Below are 20,011 nucleotides of genomic sequence, written 5' to 3'. Positions count from 1 at the left end.
TGATAAATCAGTGGAAATACTTACCTAACCCACATACTTACCACTAAGAGGAGGGAGGAGTGGGAGCAAAAAGGCACTCAGCTATGGCAGACAAAGGCGAACGAGAACGTAGCTGGAACGCAATACAAATGCCCCTGCAACAAACCCTGTAAAAGCGAAACCCCCGCGCATGGCTTCCCGCGGACTGCCACTGATTGCATTGGCTCAAGTTTAACTTCGCTTAAATTACATTCAGCCACATTTAGACTCATCGCCAATCGATGAGCTTGGGAAAGTTGCCTTGGTTTAGGTGGAGCCGTGCGTGAAGCCAGCCAAGCTTGCAGGTATCCATGGCAACCCTGAGAGCGGCAACCACCCAGACCCTTCGCTCAACAAGGTGCTTGGAAGGGCGGAGGGCCCGCGAACAGGGTGAATGTGGGACCTACAACACCCCAAGAGAAGACCAAGCACCTTCCCCTCGCCCAGCAAGAGGTACTTACCAAAGGGTCGACACACCGGCCAGTCTGGCAGAGTAGAGCAAACATCCGCAGAGCACTCAACTGTAAGGCACAAGCAAGCAAGAGAATCCACATGAGGGGCATGGCCAAAATCCGCAGGGCATAACAAATGTTCAAGGCCAAGCACAGTGTCTGTAGAGCCTCAAGGTGAGACGCAAAGGGCCCCGCGAGGTCCAAATCCACGTGAAGGAGTTCAAGAAATCAACTGACTGGAGAGACCCGCCAAGGCCTCGGATGGTGTGCGTATGTACAACTGGAAGGCATTGCTGGTCCAACGTCCCAATGCCTGAATTAAGTGGGCGGGGACGCCATTGCGAGCTGCGACCGTTGCTGCTCCAATGCGGAAGCTATGGCTTGAAAAGTTGCCAGGAATGCCCGCTGCCATCATAATTTGACGGATCCAGCTAGTGAGCAGAGCTCGAGACAAGGGCCGGCCATCCTGGAGCAGGAAGAAGGGGCCTCCTGAACTTCCCCTAAGGGACAAATACTGCATAACAGCTTGAAGAGCACACAGGGGGAAACAACCCTTCCCGATATGAATAAAACAACCCTTGCGGAAAGGGTCAGTCTTGAAAGCTTTGATCTTAATGCGCAAGCATGAAGGATCAGTGGCTGAGTCCATGGCTATATCCTGGACACACAAATGATCGCAAGAAGCCAAAGTATCCAAGGGTACACGCAGCCCAGAACATACAGTGGTCCGGAACTGAGAGGTCGAGAGACTTAAAGATTACCATCATAAGCGCATCTGTGACTGGTAAGCGTGAGTAAGAAGAGGAGCCCTGAGTGCGCTTAATGCCCCTAACCACACGCTGTAAATGAAGGCAGTTAAGAAGAGGATCCGGGAAACCCTCATCAATATGTAGAGAGCGCACGGCAGACAAATAGACCTTTATGGAAGAATGCCAAAGAGACCCGGCCAAAAAAGTTGCAAAAAGACACAATGTCCACTCGTCAACAGGGCATGGAGAACCACTAGAATGCAGTTTGCCCAGCTGAGTACAAAAATTAATGAACTTCTTTTGTCCAGCCGTGTAGGATTTACGGGTAGAAGCAGCCAAGCCATGGACCAGGAACTGATGGCACTGCTGTTCTAAGACAGAGCAGTCAATTCCTCCAAAAGCTGATGTGGAACAGGCACTGGGAACAGCTGAGCTTCCGGAGCAAGCCGCCTGCCAATGAAAGCAGGACAAGGCGTCAGCAATACGATTAGAGACACCTGGAACATGATGAGAGGCAAAGGAGAAATTAAAATGGGCAGCGGAAGCAAGCAGATGGCGCAGCAAATGCATCAAACAAGGAATCTTTGAAGTACGGGAATTTAAGATGTGAACGACGGCTTCGTTGTCACATCGAAACAACACATGCCTCCTAGACCATTGAGGACCCCAGATGCGAGCAGCCAACACCACGGGAAACAGTTCTTTATAAGCAATTGATTGGGACGCCTGGGATGAAACCCAAGACCCATTAAACCATGCTCCTTGGAAGAAGGCACCAAAACCTAGGGAGCCGGAAGCATCAGAAGTCACCTCGAGGTCAGGAGTAGCAGACATGCCAGGAAAAAGCCAAAAACAAACACCATGCCAAGAAGAGAGGAACTGGTGCCACCACTGAAGGTCCAACTTAAACTCAGAATTGAGGGTGATGGGATGATCATCCCAACGAAAGCAGCAGAGCAAGTTGATCATGCGGCGTAAAAAGGTGCAGCCAGGCCAGACCACCTTGGCAGCGTGATGAAGATGACCGATGAGGGACTCTAATTGATTCCTGGTGCACCAGCGACTGGAGAGCCACGATGTAATCAGCTGCTGTAATGCCACAAACTTGTCGGCCGGGAGGCGTGCGACCTGTTCATTTGAATCAAGTTCGATACCTAGTACCACCAGAACCGAGGAAGGCCCTAGACACTTATCGGGGTGAAGAGGGAGCCCTAACGAATTGCACACAGTAACTGACGTGTTTAAATTACGAGCGCATTGGTCAGAATTGGGAGGGCCGGTGGTGATGAAGTCGTCTAAATAATGCAGCAAATCAGGGACATTGTGGGAATGGATGAGGATCCATTCTACCATATCTGCCACTAAATTGAAGATGTGGGGGGACAGAGCGGAGACCAAAGGACATAGAACTGATTCCCCCACCGCATGCCCAGGAGATACCAGTCCGAGGGGTGCACTGCAATGTTGCGATAAGCGGCCTCCACGTCAAACTTTGCCATCAGAGCCCCACGGCCAAACTTGGAGACCATAGAAATAATCTGGTCAACCGTAATGTATTGCAGGGAAAAATCCTCAGGGTTGATGCCATCATTGACACTGAGCCCTCCTGGAGATGACAAATCGACAATGAGCCTCCATTTACCAGGTTGCCCCCGCTTTGGAATCACTCCAAAGCTACTCACATGGAGGTCGGGTAAAGGTGAGGACGGAAAGGGGCCAAGTACCCTTCCAAGAGACACTTCATTGGCAAGTGCTACAATGATGCGCGTACCGGCACGACATGTACGGGGCTGTGCAACGGCCCTTGTTGCAAGACATGCAAACAATCCGCGAGGAGCTCAAACCCACTGGTTCCAAAGAATCTGATGGGCGGCCACGGGCTGAAGAACCAGCTGCATGGAAATTGAATAGCTGGGCATCCATAACCGACCAATCCGTGAGCTTCGAAGCCGCTGCATGCTCGCAGAAAGCCTGATCGTAAGAAAACCAAATGTGACTGTTGAAGTGACGATGAGTGTGCAAAATCAGGAGCTTGTACAAGGTTAAGTCCTTCCAGCGATGAGGGAAGAAAGATGCGATCACTAAAGAAAAAACGGTAAAGGCCTCAACCCACGCGACAATGTCCTCAATTTTCCGACGTTGACATTTGGGGTGCGCTGTTAGCACGAGACGACCATCGAACAAAAGCTGCGGCTCCTGTTCGGTGTGGTCGAGATTAGCGGCCAGCAGCTCCGACAAGTCAATGTACTTGCCTGCCACGATCTGGTTCACCAGCTTCGCTGGAACTGGCGAAAAGCCCGGGCCCACGACAAACGGCTGATCCGCAAGACAAGTAGCAGCCATGCCTGTGCTACACGCCACACCTTGGGATGTCCCAAGTGCGAGACTGCTCGACGTGAGGGCCGATGACGAAGCAGTTGACATTAAAGGCGAAGCAAATGTCGGAACGAAAGAAGGAACTACTAAAGGAAATGGCCTACCTTGTGTAGCTACAATATTCGACTGGAACCCCGCGCCGGAGTCCAAAAACGAAGAAGCCAAGCTGCTCAGGGGAGCAGGAATGCCCCCAGAAGCAGCGGGCGAAGCTGGAGGAGCTGAAACAGCAGCACTAGACGGCACCGGATGAGCCGATGAAGCAGCAAAATGAGACTGAACCGCGGCCTGAACTGCTTGGGAAATGAAAGCAGCAAGTTCCGGAGAAAAAGGCACAGTTGAACCAGGAGAAAGTCCGCTTGAAGTAGACACACTCGGCGCCAGAGCGTGGCTCGCAGAAGACGACGTATTGCCTGGTGGAGTGGAGATCGATGCAGCCAAGGACGATGGAATTCCGAACAAAGCCGCTTCCTGACTGGTATTCGTTTGGCGAGAAGTCATGATTCTGGTCGGAAAGCGAAAGCACTCAGCTATGGCAGACAAAGGCGAACGAGAACGTAGCTGGAACGCAATACAAATGCCCCTGCAACAAACCCTTTAAAAGCGAACCCCCCGCGCATGGCTTCCCGCGGACTGCCGCTGACTGCATTGGCTCAAGTTTAACTTTGCCTAAATTACATTCAGCCACATACAAAGACACATTGATTTTTGATTGAAAAGTAAAAGGCTGAATCAAGAGATAAAAAAAATTTAGATCCACTAAATATATAACCTTGGTATTTAAATGAACAACTCATCAACATAGCCTTCATTTTTGAGCAATTAATTAAAACATCAAAATGGCCACAAAACTCACTGGAGTTATACTGTGTCTGATAAATTACGCATCATTAATTTCACTGAAGATCATCCGATTTCACAGTTATATTATAAAATTTGGCAAAGAACACATCTACGCTCTACATGTGATTGGAAATATGGACGAAATGCCACTGAACTTCGACATGCTACCAAACTGAATGGTCAACAACACCACAGAGAAGATTGTCAAGATTGTGCAACTGCTTTGTTGGTGTGTGCTGGTGATGGATTGAAATTAAGACGAATGGTGATTTTCAAGAGTGTTAAAAGTTAAAAACAAGCATCAAGTTATCAGTGCCACCCAAAGGAAAGGTGGATGGATGCTGAGGGAATAAAGATTTTGGTGTGTGTGATGTGGTGGAGTGGGGAGACGAAGAAGCCTGCTTATTTATTAAGCTCATGTAACTGAAAGCATGAAAGTAGCATTCGCAGAGAAAACACCAATTCAGCAGTAATTCTTGGCGGATTGACCGCAGTACTGCAGCCCCTTAGTGTTTCTTTAAATTATAAACCATTAAAGAGAACGAGAGAACTGTTCGATTGTGACTGCATGTACGAGTTAGAGTTTATATGAAGGTTTCAGCATTGAAACACCTTACATAGGCTCATTTACTTTACTGTTGTAAGTTGCAGAACAAATGTTCTTATCCAGAGCAATTTCTCTGTTTTTTGCTTGAACTTTTTTTTCAAAACGCAGTCCAAAATTGGTGTGCGTGTTATACATGGGTAAGTACGGTATTTCATTTGACATATCAAGACCTTCCTGATATCTGCTGCAAACGGCTGGCAACATGGAAGTGAACCTGGCAATACACCTACGGTGTACCCCAAAGGAAGGAGCACTTTTTGCTGCCAAGGTTGGGTTAGTTGGAAGTCTGAAAATGAACCACTTTGGTTTTTTTTTTCTTTGAAGGTTGTAACATTCGTGGGGGCCCAAAGAATGGAATCCATTTCACTTACAGCAGTGAAGGGCGTCCCAGTGGTGAATGCTTTGTGGAGCTTGTTTCCTTAGAAGACATGGAAAAGTAAGTAATCTGAGGAAATACCGGGTCATTTTGTGCGTGAGTAGAGGAGAGATACCTGGGAAATTCATAGGTCTTCATTGTGACCAGTTACATGCTTCTGTGGTCTAGAACTGAGTCTGTTAAATAGATGAGATAAACTCCTGAGAATGCTTGACACCCCTCCTTGCATTCAGGGTTCTTGTCAATTTTTTGAACGAAAGGTAACAAATACACAATAGCAGGTAACAAAGTTACCTGCCCCTACACTCCTGAGTTGTCAGTAATTTATGAACATTGTTTTCAATTTTATAGAATAAAGTGGTCATAAAAGAATAATTTTATTGAATCATTATTTATGACACAAAATTATTCTGTCAAATTTGCTATAACATGTATTCAGTGAGAATCATGTTTTCGGTGAAACTTGTGTATTCAGAGACTCTTTTGTCCTGTCGACTTTCCATGTGTGGACACCATTTTGTCAAAATGTCTCAAGGAATGATGGGACCTTGGACTGGCTGGGAAATGATTGGATAGCAAACACAATAGACTTCAATCTGCTGGTTCATTCTGAAGCCGAGTATTGCTAATTTCTGCAGCAGATTATGTACTGTGAAGGTGATAACATCCCAACATGGAAAAAAAATCATTACCGTATTTACTTGTGTATAAGTCGACCTTTTATGGCCTCAAAAGAAGCTCCAAAAATTGCCGTCGACTTATACACGGGTCAAAGATTTTGAGCCAAGTTCCAGTTAAGTAATTTATTCAAAATTAACATAATAACGTTGTCTTGGGCATAACAAACCCAGTGGACAAAAGACTTCAAAATGAATGTAAACAATTCCAGTTGAAATGGAAAAGGATTTGTTCAACTCTAAATGTTGAAGATACTCGCAAGCACAAATATGAAATAGACACTGGAAATTTCCGTTTTCCAAAGGCGGAATTAAGCTCTAAAAGGCACTTCTGTTTCTTCAAATAAAACACGATCGTTCAATGGCTTAGTAACCTGGCGCATTACCTCGTGTTTGCGTGCAAGCATTGTCACTCGTGTTGCCTGAAAATGCTGGTTGATAATGATTGTTTTTCATTCTTTATACAAGCCTGGCTGATTTAAATGCTTTTACGAACTTCGTATTGTTTGGTTTATGAGTTTTGTTTTGTTTTGTTTGTCATGTGAGAAATTATAAGTCAAGGACCGATTAAACCTTGCACATTTTTGCATCGTTCGCGAGTTATTTTCAGGATAATTTCAGAAATTTGTTAGGAAGAAAGCTGGTACATGTAACATTTGATTGAAAAGCCGGTAAAAATAACCTGTTACTGGATCTTGACAAGAACCTTGTGCATTACCCACCTTGAGAAACATGCAGTTAGCCATGAACTGTTGACTTCCCAGCAGAAGCTTGTGTTGTCTTTGATAGTATATTGTACCAAATGGGTCTCTTACAGAGTTTATTTAAAGGCAAAAAAGTGCATAAGCATTTTATTCCAGGCCCGTCTATTTTAGATGACAAATGACATTTGGATAGATGAGTAGCATGATCACGGTACCCATTTCTGTAACATACCCAAAAATTGTGAAATTGTGTTTATTGGGGTGAAAATCACTTATTTTGGCTTATTTCACACCCAGACTTAAGTATCTTTCTAATTGTTCGGAAAATATTAATGTTTGGTCCGTTAAAACTGAATTTTTGATTTACCCATGACCCCTTGCAGGCGTGGTCTTTCATACAGATAGTCAACTTTGAGGCAAATAAAAAGTAAAAACAGAAAGCTTTCACTACATGGAGGATAGCATCCCCTCATTTAGTTCTATCGACACCCTAAACGCTGGCTTTCTGCTCCACTTTTTTGCTCCACTTTACAATTTGAGGTCAGAGCAGATGTCTCTCTCAATTTCCTGAAAATTGCCCCTGAAAAGACATTGTGGACTTCCCAATAATATCCATAGAGGAAAGGTTACCAAGCCTTGTTAAGCACATGGAAATCATGGCTTCTTTGCGAAGTAGATTTGTGATGTTCACTGGCACTCAAGACTTGGTTCAATATGGCCCGGCATGTTAAAAAAAACGTAGCGACTCAGTCAAAGGCTAATATTTTCGCGACCCTGAAAGCTACGATGACGAAACTGTGGAAATAGCTAGTGGAACTTGTGAGCATTCAGAAAATGCTTGGTTGGAACCCACTTACGCCTTGGTTGAAGCAGGAGCAACATTGAAAGAAGTGGTCTCGAAAAATATTATTGCGTAATTGCGGAACAGAAAAAGCGTAGCGACTGTTTTGAGGAGTGATTTCTACATTCGTAGTGGATCCCTCAAACTAATTTTTCTGTATGTTAAAGCACAAGGTATGAGCATTTAGTTGAGATGGTTTTGAAGCCACAGATATCAATTGAAGACTTGTTTCAAACTATAACCTAGTGAGCGCCAGAATTCCAAAACACAGCGTTACAGTAAGGAAACTACGGAATTTTGAATCTTTTTAATGTGTTTTAATAAACTTGAACTGTTCTAATTTGGCTCATATGTAGTATTTACTGCGTGTTATCACTGGTTATTGTCCGTTAATCCACATAATTGTTCTCTCTTATGAAAAATGGTTTTGAAGACTTTCAATTTGAAAATTGTGTTACACGTTACACTCAAAATTTTCCTATTTTTCTATCCTTTTCCTTTGTTTTCTCAAGAAAGGAAAGTCGCTTACCCTTTTTACACCCTGTATGCTAATCAACAAGGATAACCTTAGCATTCAGCAAAAATATAGCTTCATTGAAGACGTTAAACTGAATAAATCAGGAAATGTTTCTGAGTCACCCCCAAGTGGGTACGGTGATTGTGCTACACATCATAATGTTACTGTAATATTATCTTTAGAGCCCTTTCTAAAAGCAACAACTTTATTGGCAAGAGATACGTGGAGGTGTTTGAGTCCAAATCCGGGGAGATGGAATGGACTTGTAAGAGGATGGGTCAACCCCAAGACAGAGGCAATGAAACAGTGGTTCGGCTCAGAGGATTACCCTTTCAAGTATCCAAGGAAGAAATTGCCCAGTTCTTTACAGGTGAAAACAATTTCTTAACCATTATTAAGTAGATTGATATTGGTACAAGTCCCACTTTTGAAAACCAAACTGTTTTATCATCAACATAATTTTATTGCACTTGTGCCGAAAAAAGAGCTTGTCAGAGAGAGATTGACATCAGATATGCATGACTTTCTCCAGTATGGCTCTGTACCTTTGTCAGTGTTAAAAGTAGTGGAGGTTACTGGTCTGTTTTAATCCTTGCTTGGACTGTTGTTGTTTGGAGGATTTCAACCTTGTTGTTCAGACTGCATATTGTTCCCTCAGTGGAATCCCTTGGTTTGAAGCAAGTGTTGCAATACCTTGTTAAAGAGTCTGTTCACACAAGACTTGCCCTTCCAATAGAGTGGTAAAGTGATGATGTCAGAAAAACTAAATTTTTAAAATTATGGGATTTACTGAGATATTCTGAAAGTACATTATGAAGAATGGTCGCTTGCCAAAAATCAGCATATTGTTGCAATATGGGGGTAAGATATTAGCCCTTCCATGCTTCAGTAACTCCATACAAATCCTTGTAATTTTGTCTTTGTTCCAAAGGGTTGGAACCAAGACAAAATTACAAGGATTTGTATTGAGTCACTGTAGCATGAAAGGGCCAATATCTCATCCCCAAACTGCAATAAGATGCTGATTTTTTGCAAATGGTCATTCTTAATCATGTACTTTCGTAAGATCTTAATGAATTCCATAATTTCATAATTTTAAATATTTGTGACATCACACTTAACCACTCTATGTAAGGAGGGAAAGTGGAATTGAAGGGCCAGAGGTGTGGATGTCCAGAATCAAACAATCCAATACCAGCTTGGATACTGCTGTTGGAAGAATCCATAGTTTAAATGACAGGGATCAAAATCTTTCAATCAACAACATCCTAAGCAAGGATACAAATGCACCAATCACAATGCTATTCATACTAATGCATAACCAGATGTCAACATTGCCTGATAAAGACCATCATTTTAACAGCCAAAACATACTGACTGGGGGTCCTCTTTTGACACAAACAATTTCCCTTACTATCACCATGATCCACAGAGAATAACACCTTTCTTGGTAGTAAGATTTTTTTATATACGAAGTATTTTGGATGTTATACTTCTTGCCAAACTAAACACTGTTGTGGACCAAAGTTATCCCTTTGAGGAGATTGTCAAAGTGTTCCTTGTCTGGGGGTCCTCTTTTGACACAAACAATTCCCTTACTATCACTATGATCCACAGAGAATAACACCTTTCTTGGTAGTAAGATTTTTTATCTACAAAGTATTTTGGATGTTATACATGTACTTCTTGTCAAACTAAACACTGTTGTGGACCAAAATTATCCCTTTGAGGAGATTGTCAAAGTGTTCCTTGTCTATGAATTAAGGGATGTCAGCAGCAATGTAGGGGACAGCTCTCACAATCTGTCTTTGATATTAGTCGACCTTTAATTTAAGTGCTCCTAGTGTATCTCATTGTGACTTTAAAAGGAAAACACAATCAAAGTTGATTTGGGAACAAACAGTGTCAAGACTTTCCTAACGTTTGTTTGATGAGGGCAGAAAAGATACTTCTTTTTTCTTAATCTTATATCATTGCAACAAATACTTATACCACAGTATTATTCCGAGTAAATGTTTGACTGCAACTGCACCTCTTATCTGCCAGTATGTCAAAAACCAATTTTATATCACCCTTGTATGAACAAAGCCCTATGAACTAGTACAGTGTTTCAGATAAGAGACAATCCTAGGGTCACCTGACTCAAGCATGTCAGTGCTCTAAGGTTGTCAAGTTGGCAGTTGAGAAAATTTAATGTCTTTTAAATATACCAGATTATCAGCAGATAATGCTGTATGCTGCTTGTATAATAATTTTCTGGCAGCAACCTACTGCTTTGACAACCTTGGAGAATGCACAAAGACCATTGAACCTTACTGATATCAGGCCCAGTTTTAATGCTTTTAGATTCTGTGTGTGCACCCTGTCTCAAAAACATATCTGAAATGCTGTAGTTGTTGGGTGTGTTCACTATAACAGTTATTGGTTTACATTCTTTGCTCTCTACTGGAATTCAAAGGGCTGGAGATAGTTCCTAATGGGATAACAATCACTCTGGATGAGGACGGGAGGACCACGGGGGATGCTTTTGTGGAATTTGCTTCTCCTGAATTAGCTACACAAGCTATGAAAAAAAACAAAGAATCCATAGGGCACAGGTGGGGATAGTAATGGTGCGGGTCTGATGGGACCATGGGCACAATTTTTTTAAACTGATTACTTTGTAACAGTGGTTTCAATGGTTGGTTTCTTTAAGCCTTACATGTGTGATCGCCTTTATTAATTAACTTTGCAGTGCAAAATTTAGGTTGTGGCTTTTTTAATTAAAAAAATATTGTTGACTGGGATCTGGTGTAAGAAATTGAAAGGTAGCAAAGTCACCAAAAAGGTGTGCTGAATTGAAAAGCCTCCCATTAAAACATAGGGCTTTACTGAAAACTCAAAATTATAATAGCAAATTGTCCATGTGGATGAACAAAATGAACTAACTATTCAGGGAAACTATAGTGCTGCATTAGCTGGACTGGGTAGTGACTGATGTAAAAGGATTAATGGTGACATGTCAACTGTTTCAAAGTTCACAAGTCGACGTTTTTAAAGTTAAGCGTTACTGTGTTATAACATGAATTTGCAGGCAGTGCAAAAAGCTAAGATGAATCGCTTTTTCAATCGCTTATAAGCCATATCAGCTCAGTAACCTGACTCTAAGATCAGCGAGGTCTTGTGGACCAACACAATAAGGTTTTGTGAAAAAAAAATCATTGAAACATGCAAAGTATTGTACTCTAAAATTGCACAGTGAAGTTGCTTGTAGGTGAGTATTATCTTTAAATGTGCAAACACAGTAAATTATTATTATTACTTGTCTGTTGTTGTGGAGTACGGTATGTATTGTCTTTATGTGAAAGTATTTTTGTGACTAATGTACACGTACATATACATGTATCTTGCTTATTTTACTTCTTAATTTTTAGTGTAAAAAATGTCTAGCCTTCAAGTTGCAAAGTTGGCTGGCAATATTAAAGTTTCATTTCTATTTTATCTTATATTTTTGTTAACAAAAAAGGATTCCTTGGTTCAGTTGTCGAAAAAATTAACGTTTTTCTCTGGTGACTTCAATCTGTTTTCTTGGGTGTAGGAAGTGTAGTAGGTCATTTGCCTTATTTATTATTATGGTATTACAACATTTTATCTTTTGTGTCATTGTTTAAGTCAAGGACTAACATTACAGTGCGACGCACCTTACCGTGGCCACCTAACAAAGTTTTTTACAAATTGTCCGCCAACAGGATGTGTGAATTTGATTGACTGTCAGGCCTCCTTGGCAAAGTTCGCACAGTTGTAAGTTGAACACCGTTGCATGGGTTGTTGAGTTGACATATTTACACGTAATTGTCAAATGTCAAAGTTTGTTGGGTGGCCACCGTAAGGCACGTTGCACTGTAAGACTATTTCTTGGACTTGCACATCATTATATCATTAAAACAAGGCAGGGTCAATAGAGCATGTATGTATTGTACTTTTAGCCTTTTTCAGAAACATACTTAAGATTAGTGGTATATTGTATAGTTGTGAATATTAAGTAGTTACATTTACATTGTATTATTATTATTCTTTCATTTGTGGTACTGCCATGTGTTTTGAAAATAAAATGAGGGCCATTTTAAGCCTAGTTTGTCAAAAAAGTGTTTGCATCAACATTTGGTTGCTTGTTTTCCCTTAGGTACATTGAAATATTCAAGAGCTCTAAGGCAGACATAAAATATGTGTCCAAACCCAAATTAAAGCCTTTGATGTCAACTCGACCTGGTCCCTATGACAGATCTCCTGGAGGCTTTGGTGGTGGACGTGGGCGATTTGGTGGTGTTGTAGCAGGAGATGGGAGAAGGTGCTCATAATAATAATAATAATAATAATAATAATAATAATAAACAATTATTGGGCAAGGCTGAGCAAAATATGTTTTGTCCGTGACGAGCAGATCCATTTATTCGATCGTCCACATTTTTTGGCGTTGCTCATCAAGTGAAAGTTGCTGCTGTGTTTGTCATGACATTTGATTGTTCCGTGGGAGATTCTAAACCCATTGACACCTGGACTGCCCCAATTGACGAGTAAAATCGTCTGGCATTAGACCAAGAAAAGTGTATTACGTCCCACTCCTTGGAGTCAATGAGCTGATAAAGAACGTTAATTATTATTTATATATTTGATAAATATTGCAAGTGTAGCCCCCTTTAATTCATCAAGGGACACTGTGATGCAGTGTTGTCATTATTAAATGCCTTCCTTGCATGCCATGGTTCCAACCTAAAATGGCTGAAGTCAGATGTAATGGGTGCAAGGTTTTTACTCTCTTAGTATCAACCCCAACTTTCAAATTTCAGACAGAAATAGGTCTTGAAATATTGTGGCTTAATTCCTTTGTTCTCACTAGATTCAGAGGGCGAGGAGGTCCTGTTTTTGGAGGTGGCTATGGTAGTGACTACAATGGTTATGGAAGTGGACGTGGAGGATCAGGCAGGGGTGGGCGCGGTGGAAGAGGGATGGGTGGCAGAGGTGGATTCCGCAATCAGGGCAGAGGTGGTGGTGGAGGTGGTGGTGGTAACTTTGGGTCGATGTCCTCCACTGGTCATACAGTACACATGCGAGGTTTGCCTTTTGCTGCAAAAGAAAGTGATGTAAAGCAGTTCTTCATGCCCCTTAATCCTGTAAATGTTTGGATGGAGTATTCAGGTGGCTCATTTAGTGGCCAAGTTGATGTTGACTTTGCAACCCACGAGGATGCCCAAGCTGCCATGTTGAAGAACAAGCAATCAATGGGTAGGGTCTTTTTGTAATTTCTCTAGATGTTGTAATAACATTGACTACTTTTCTGATTATAAACAGGAAAAAAGCTACATCTGAATGTTTAGGTGACTTGCTCAAATTTTGGGGATAAAAATGTCTGATGTTAATTTACATGTACATGCACGTTATTTTTGTAGAGCTGTGAATGAATATTTTTATACTTTGCTGATTGTTTTATCTCAGATTGCTTATTACTATTCTACAATAAATAATTGGGGTCACCGAGTTCATTTATAAGCAAGTAAAGGCGAAATATAGGGTGTTTTTGGAGAGCTTTCATGTTGCCATGGTAACCTATTACATCCCATTAGTGGGCACATTTATTTAACCCATTGACTCCCAGGGGTTCCCCATTGACGAGTAAAATCATCTGGGGTTAGAGTAAAATACTAAGTCTGACCGGTTTGGACGTCAAAGGGTTAATGGGGACATAGTTTTTCAGTGAGTGATTAGCCCATTGACGAGTAAAATCGTCTGGCATTAGACAGAGTAAAAGTCTGGCCAGTTGCGGCCGGTTTGGACGTCAAAGGGTTAAATCATCATAATTACTGGTGTTTCATACAGGAGTCAGGGTGGATTAGTAGTTATCTATCGAGCCTCCCACCACTGCTAGCCCAGGGTTCAACTGGCCCGGCTTGCATGTGGGTTGAGTTTCAGTTGATTTCAACCTGACTCAAGGGTTTTTTGCCGGGTACTCCGGGTTTCCTCCCTCATCAAAATCGACTCACAGCTACCGGTAATTAACATCTAGCTGTGGTGATGTGCTCCAACATCAACATGGACTGTATAGCCGCAGCCAGAGGCACTTTCAGCCTGATATTGTGAGCTGTGCCCTTCACAATTCAGTCCTCAATACTACAAGTAAGGGGTGATTAGCACTGCCAATTATTATTATTAGTAGTAGTAGTGGTAGTAGTGCCATAACATTGCTGTGTTTCACGATACAGTATAGTAGTTAAAACCTTTTTAACAAGGTCTCTTAAAAGTGGTGAAACTGGTTCCAGCCACCTTAGCTTAACGTGCTTCTTGTGCCGTTTTACAGAAAATGTTGACGTATTTCTCACTTAAGAGTGTGTTTTCCTTGTAGGCCATCGTTACATTGAGTTGTTTTTGCGGTCCCAGCCTGGTATGGAAGATGTCTCTGGAAGAGGTTGGGGTGGCTCAAGTGGCGGAGGACAAAATTTTGGTGGTGGAAACAGTGGTGGTAAGAACTTTTCCTGCTAATTTTCTCAAGCCAACTTATTTCAAGGTTGCTTGGATGTGAAAAAAAACCCAACTTAATTTTCACTTAAAGGGGCTATGTCACGCAAAATGATGTAATTTCATGACATCCAAAGTAATGAAAATACCCAAAAAGTAGAAAGACAATACCACAATAACCACTTAAAACTGTTGAACAACAAAAGCAAAAGGAAAGAGAGGCATGGATCACAAATGGACAAGATTGGAACGGATTGCATTTGGGTAATCTTGAAAAAAAGGTCGGCCTGACCTTTTGTAAAGTTTATGGCATATCGCCTGGATGAAAGTCGTTTTTGTTCAAAATCATCTTGTTTGTGGTATAACGATAATTTTATCAGTAAATTAAAGTAATTCCACATCACCATTTTCAAGTTTAAAGTCGTGATTAACTTAAGATTTCCCCTAGACAACGTAAAAAAACGTGACATAGCCCCTTTAAAACCTTCATTTACACAGTTAATTTACACATCAAGCATTTGTCAAGCACTTGTGAAAATTAAGCCATTCATCCCTGAAGCAGCCTCCATTGATAGTAAAATCTAGAAGTCCCGCTCTCGGGATTTAACAGGGTAAAAACAAAGGAGGGAGTATTGGAAATGCAGCCACTTGTGACACCTTTTACCAAGGGCCGTGTGGCGTGAAATACCGGTACACCATGAAACTGTGAGACACTCAAGACTACTGTATATCCTAATAAACCATGTACGTATTCTCAGTATTGGACTGGAACTAACTGCAATGGATTTCGTTTCAAATTTAAATTTTTACAAATATTTTCCCCCGCACTAGCCTCCATTGCAAGCTAGTTCCAGTCGAATACTGAGAATACGAATATGGAATGAGATACCTTGTCATTTATTAGAGATCTCCCTAAAGAGAAATTTACCAGTACTTCACGGATTGCTTTCTGATAATTATCTTGAAAAGAGAAAACGACCATATTGAGATGCCATTGATAATTTAAAAAGTTGGTTTAACAGCTATTTTGTAGGCCAGTCTATTGTAAGATCTTTTTATTATAAAAATAAATAAAGTTGAAGACAATTGTGTTAAAGCGTTTGTTGGAATGTCAAGATTCACAATTTGTAATTTATTCTGTGAAAATGACTTCCTTAGCTATCCTCACACCAAAGTCTCGAACATTGTACTTGTTGCAACGCCATTGATTGTCATTCTAGATTAAACTGTAAACAAGATATTATGATGCCTTTATTTATTCTCCTGGATCGTGGTTAAATGGTTAGTGTGCTCTTATTGCAGGTGGCAGTTTTAGCAGCAATAACTTTGGTGGTGGGAACTTCGGAGGAAACTTTAGCGATGGAAATAACTATAGCAACTTTGGCGGTGGAGGTAGCAGCTTTAGCGGTAATCAAAACAACATGAGCGGGTTTGGAGGCCAAGGAAATCAGAGCAGTGGCTTCAACAACCAACAGCAGCAGCAACAACAACAACAACAACAGCAACAGCAACAGCAGAGTAACTTTGGCAGTCAGATGGCCGGAGGAGGTGGTGGCAGCTTTGGAAATCAAGGCAGTGCCTTCAGCAGCAATGCAGGCGCATTCAATGCAGGTCCAAGCACTGCAAGCTACAGCTCACAGACTTCTTATGGGCAAACCACAGGCTTCGGGGGTACAGGGTTCGGAGGTCAGATGTCTTCAGGGATGAACACAGGAATGAATACTGGAATGACTACTGGGATGGCCACCGGGATGAATACAGGGAGTTATGCGGCACAAGCCACTGCCTACAGCACTCCTGCCCAACAGAGCACCCCATTTAACCAGCAGCAGCAACAACAACAAACAGCAGCAGGCTGCGTATGCTGACACTTCAGCCTACGGGGCAACTGCTAGTACGTCGTACTTCGGTAACATGCAGACGCAGATCAAGCAAGACCCTCAGACCACAGGAACTGCTGGCATGGTGTCCTATCCTGGGTATCAGTGATTGAATCTTCGGTCGCCGAAGTCTACTTGTTTAGTCTTTACAGTTTTATTTTCCAAGGCGTAATCATCTGACACTCCTGGTGATCAGCGTTATTCAGTGTAACATTAATGTGGATTGATCTTAAGACTGATGGACTTGGTGAAGCTAACATTGTAGATTGTACAACAGATTTGTGTTGAGTTTGCTTCAAACAACTTGACTAAAAAGCCCATTCATATTTGCTGGGTAGTGGTTTCAACACTGGATTGTATACATTAGTGGTAGGCTAAGTAAAGTAGTGAAGGCATTCTTGTAGTTCCGTAATTTAATCTAGGATTCCTCCATTGCTTTGTATATTTTTTTAACTGGCGTTTTAATGGCGTAGCATTTTTTGTGAGAGATGCTGCAACGCGTGAACGGAAACGGATCATCATCAGTTAATCGTGCGTTTTATGCCGGCTTCTTGTAAGAGACGGGTGATGATGCTTAGCGCATTGTCATTTTGAAGCATTTTCTTTTTAAGGAAATCATTTTGATTTTAGAATAAACTTTCTGCCGGCGTGTATGTTATAGTGAATAGTTGTTTTTCCCGTTTGGTTCTGTCAGATCTTACAACTGTGGCATTTAGATTGTTGACGCGCGCTTGAAAATTTGATCTTGTTACCAAAGTTGTCATTCCTTTTTGCCCATACTGCAAAAATGGTTGTCAAACAGGCGGTTTGGTAGTGGCCGCGCAAGAAACGACGAATCGGGTAGGGGTAAGGTAGCTTTTCTCTCTAACTCCCTTGCCTTTTCTTTTTACCTCTGTCCAGTTTACGCCCGGCCACAGTAACAGTGTGGAAAACTGACCCATTCTCTTATTTGAATTTAGTGGGGCAATTTACGATCATCATTAATTCCTAGTTTGCCCAGAACTTTCTATTATCGTCAATTTAAAACACTGGCAGTTCATTAGGAATTCTGGAAAAGTAACATATTTAAACGCCGAACTTGTTACTTTCTGTACAAGGTACTCGAACCTGTGACCTCTCGTTTACCAGCCCTTAACCTTTCAAGATGATCACCATGCTTCTAACTGAGAATACCATAACCTAATATCTTAATGCGTTCTTTGAAAATCTATATAATCACTTTCTAAGAGACAATTGACGGTAAATTGGAAAAGTCGATAACCAATCTTCAAGTAGTAGAACATTTTGGAACCAGGGGTTGCGCTTAAGGTAAAGGGTAGTTCCGTCGTCAGTAGGCAAGCGGCAAAAAGCCGTGCCTACCTTAGCTTTTAGAATCTCTGTACGGTGGTCAATTTACATTATCAACTCCGTTGATGAACCAAATTTTTGTATACTACTTCCCCACCGACGCAGCACCACAGTTTCTTTAGAAACTACCCCTTCATTCTACCTTCGTAGAGGCGACTAAGGATATGGTTGTTTTCCTCTTTGCTCGTTTACCATAACTCCCGGGGACCAGTGCTCTAAATTAACTGTAATCGCAAATTCAGAGGAAATCACGATTTAACGATAATCGTTTGACAACACACCAAACCGTAGACCTTATTCATAAATGGAGGTCAATTTATAATTCTTTTGTCGAAGTGCAAATTAGCCTACCAAGCCTCGATACCATACAAGGAATTGAAAAGAATTCTTGATCTAAAATGAGGCCTTGTAGGCTAATTTGCAAGTGGATAAAAAAATTCTAAATGTGACCGCCATTTATGAATAAGGTCTATAAAAGAGTCTAAGAATGAATAGGCCATTTCGGGAAATACTATAGTACTTTTTGTTTGTTCCCCCAAATTTTGAATGAGCAATGTTTTGGTTTTCTCTTTGGACCATTGTAAGTCTCAAGAGGAACTGGAAACAATGCTTATGCAAAATTTGGGGGTACAAGCTTCAGACGGTAAATTCGGTCGTCCCCGTATTCGTTTTCAGAGGTCTCTTTCCTTGCTGCGTTCGTTGGGCTGACGGGGAACGGGAAAAGAGACCTCTGCCATGGGTTTGATCCAACCGCCGTCCTCAACCTTGGACGACGCTCTTCAAACCGCAATCTCCATGATACACATGTTTGCTAAATGTGACTTTGAGCCTGGTTTGTCGCGCGCATTCATTTACAGTAATTCCGCTGTTGTTAAGTGAGCCCACACAACATGAGGTATCACGTGAGGATGCGGTCGTAACCGCCGCCCAGGTTCGACCCATTTTTCGGACTCGTCATCCCATCGAATGCAAAAAGAAAAGAATACTCTGCTGGGAGAGTTGAAAACACTGACCCCTAGTCTATGGACTATAGCTACCCCAAAAATACTATTTCAAGTGAGTACTATTGGTCGTAAGCAGCGTTACAGTTAGTGCTAAGCCTAAACATCCATTTTAAACAGCGTTGGTCAATAGGCCATTTCCGAGTTCATGTCTGCCTCCTCTTCAAAGAGAGTCTAAGTGCGAAGTTTTTGTGATGGTAATATTAGTTCTACTTTACATAAGAATGAGAGCTAATTTTCATAACAAAAACTTCGCACTTAGACTCGCTTTGAAGAGGAGGCAGACATGAACTCGTAAATGGCCTATTAAGTCTAAGCACCCATTTTAAAAAGGTTAGCTTTAAATAAGTGTTGTCGTGGCTGATAACTTCATGTAAGTGAGGTGAAACCGGTGCAATTCCGGAATTAAGTCGCATGTCCACGTCGTGCAGACAAAAAATAAGTAAGGTGCATGCAATGTAAGTACATAATTAAGTCAGTTCTTTCAATAGTACTCAATCAAAATAATATTCGGTAAAGTTAGTCTATTTTATTGTAATCCGTCGGGAAACATGTGAACATGCGAACATGCGGCGTAAGGTCCTTATGGCCAAAATTTGGCAATTTGAACCTTACAAGAAGAATACAAGACATGCTTCTAATGGTCTATAAGGCATTTCATGCTTTAACACCTGCGTATATCACATCCTTACTTATTCTGAGACGCAATACCCAAGGGCTTAGAGGTATAAATAAGTTGTACCAACCTCGTGTGAACACTACAAACTGTGGCAAAAACTCATTTAAATTCACTGCTACTAGATACTGGAATATCTTTACTGATAAACTTAGAACCGCACCCAGTGTAACTAATTTTAGGAACAATATCAAGTCACATATATGTTAGTTTTTATTATGTCTTATCTCATTGTACATACTTTTGTTTAGTTTTATCGTAATATTATAATCTAAGCTATTGTAATTTAATATCGTTGTTACTGTGTAATTTGCATTGTTATTTTAGATTACATTCGGAGATATAAGCATATTTCTTTGCTACTCTAAAAAAAATGCGAATCGAAATAAAGTTATGTATGTATATGTATGTACGGCGCCTGCTCACTCCTAGTGCTAACATGAATGCACCAATTAGAGACG

At 41.5% G+C, this 20,011-nt stretch overlaps 1 protein-coding gene across 1 annotated transcript in view; it reads left to right on the top strand.

Annotated features, from left to right (window-relative positions):
- Nucleotides 1–17,179, top strand: part of LOC138004529 (heterogeneous nuclear ribonucleoprotein H3-like) — a 22,280-nt gene extending 5,101 nt beyond the window's left edge. The window contains exons 3-9 of the mRNA XM_068851068.1: nucleotides 5,367–5,478; nucleotides 8,340–8,527; nucleotides 10,616–10,754; nucleotides 12,320–12,484; nucleotides 13,034–13,419; nucleotides 14,534–14,650; nucleotides 15,949–17,179. Of these exons, the coding sequence (XP_068707169.1) occupies nucleotides 5,367–5,478; nucleotides 8,340–8,527; nucleotides 10,616–10,754; nucleotides 12,320–12,484; nucleotides 13,034–13,419; nucleotides 14,534–14,650; nucleotides 15,949–16,514 (1,673 nt within the window). The 3' untranslated portion in view covers nucleotides 16,515–17,179. The remainder of the gene's footprint in view (nucleotides 1–5,366; nucleotides 5,479–8,339; nucleotides 8,528–10,615; nucleotides 10,755–12,319; nucleotides 12,485–13,033; nucleotides 13,420–14,533; nucleotides 14,651–15,948) is intronic.
- Nucleotides 17,180–20,011: the final 2,832 nt, after the last annotated feature.

This window comes from Montipora foliosa, chromosome 1 (genome assembly GCF_036669935.1).
Source record: "Montipora foliosa isolate CH-2021 chromosome 1, ASM3666993v2, whole genome shotgun sequence".
NCBI lineage: Eukaryota > Metazoa > Cnidaria > Anthozoa > Scleractinia > Acroporidae > Montipora > Montipora foliosa.
The sequence above is the reverse complement of the archived record's forward strand: the minus strand, read 5'-3'. Positions and strand labels throughout refer to the sequence as shown.